Here is an 848-nt window from a genome sequence, read left to right on the forward strand (position 1 = left end):
GGTCCCCTCTCAGCCCCACACAGCCCCTCCCGAAGCTGAGGGATGGGGCACGTGCCCAGGCCCTCAGAGCACCCCTGAGGCGCTCAGGTCACCACACGCACGTTACAGCCTCCCAGACAGTGTAATATTCCCCCAGTAATATTCCTCCTGGGGGTTTCGGGCAGCTGAGCTGGAAAGCCCTTCCCCAGAAACTCCTATTGCACAGCAGGAAGTTTGTCTCCCTCCTTCAGCACAGGAACACACTATTTCTCCAAAAATAAATCTTGTGATAATTATAAAAACGATCTTGTGATAATTATAAAAACATGCCCTACCTGACATTCACTACAACACAATCCAGAGGAACATTTCACTCCTGGCTTAAACTGGCATGTTTCAGTGCAGCATTTATCCTTCAAGCATGCCTGGGGACACAGCACAAAATCACATTATTCCACTTTTTTGTTCCCCCTGAGGTATTTTACTGTCAGAGGTTTTTCTCTCCCTTCTCCCCAAGAAGCAACACTCAGGCAATATCTAGCAGAAGAATGCGGGCAAAGCGTTGGATCAACGTCAGCACAGAGACGATCCCAGCACCCAACAGAACCCTCCTTGGGCCAGGCTCCACTTCAGCTGTGCCCTTAGCCTCAGGCTGCCCACGGCGCCCAGCTCCACCCTCACCAGGGCACCCACCCGGGCCGTGCCGCAGTCGCACTGCTCGCCGGGCTCCACCACGCCGTTGCCGCAGAGCGCCGCGCGGGAGGACAGCCCGGACAGCCGGGGCCTGCTGAAAAGGCACGGGCCTCCGTCGTGCCTCAGGCAGCTTTCAAAGTCCCTGATACTGCAGCTGCTAAAGGCTTTCACCCCGC

At 55.7% G+C, this 848-nt stretch overlaps 1 protein-coding gene across 1 annotated transcript in view; it reads right to left on the minus strand.

Annotated features, from left to right (window-relative positions):
• Window positions 1-314: 314 nt before the first annotated feature.
• Window positions 315-848, minus strand: part of LOC103779325 (disintegrin and metalloproteinase domain-containing protein 2-like) — a gene marked incomplete at its 3' end in the record, with an annotated part of 6669 nt that continues 6135 nt past the window's right edge. Inside the window, exons 11-12 of the mRNA XM_008946950.1 lie at window positions 673-766; window positions 315-404 (exon numbers count right to left, since the gene is read on the minus strand). Of these exons, the coding sequence (XP_008945198.1) occupies window positions 315-404; window positions 673-766 (184 nt within the window). The remainder of the gene's footprint in view (window positions 405-672; window positions 767-848) is intronic.

The sequence above is a fragment of the Merops nubicus genome, unplaced genomic scaffold, assembly GCF_000691845.1.
Source record: "Merops nubicus isolate BGI_N331 unplaced genomic scaffold, ASM69184v1 scaffold22759, whole genome shotgun sequence".
Taxonomy (NCBI): Eukaryota; Metazoa; Chordata; class Aves; order Coraciiformes; family Meropidae; genus Merops; species Merops nubicus.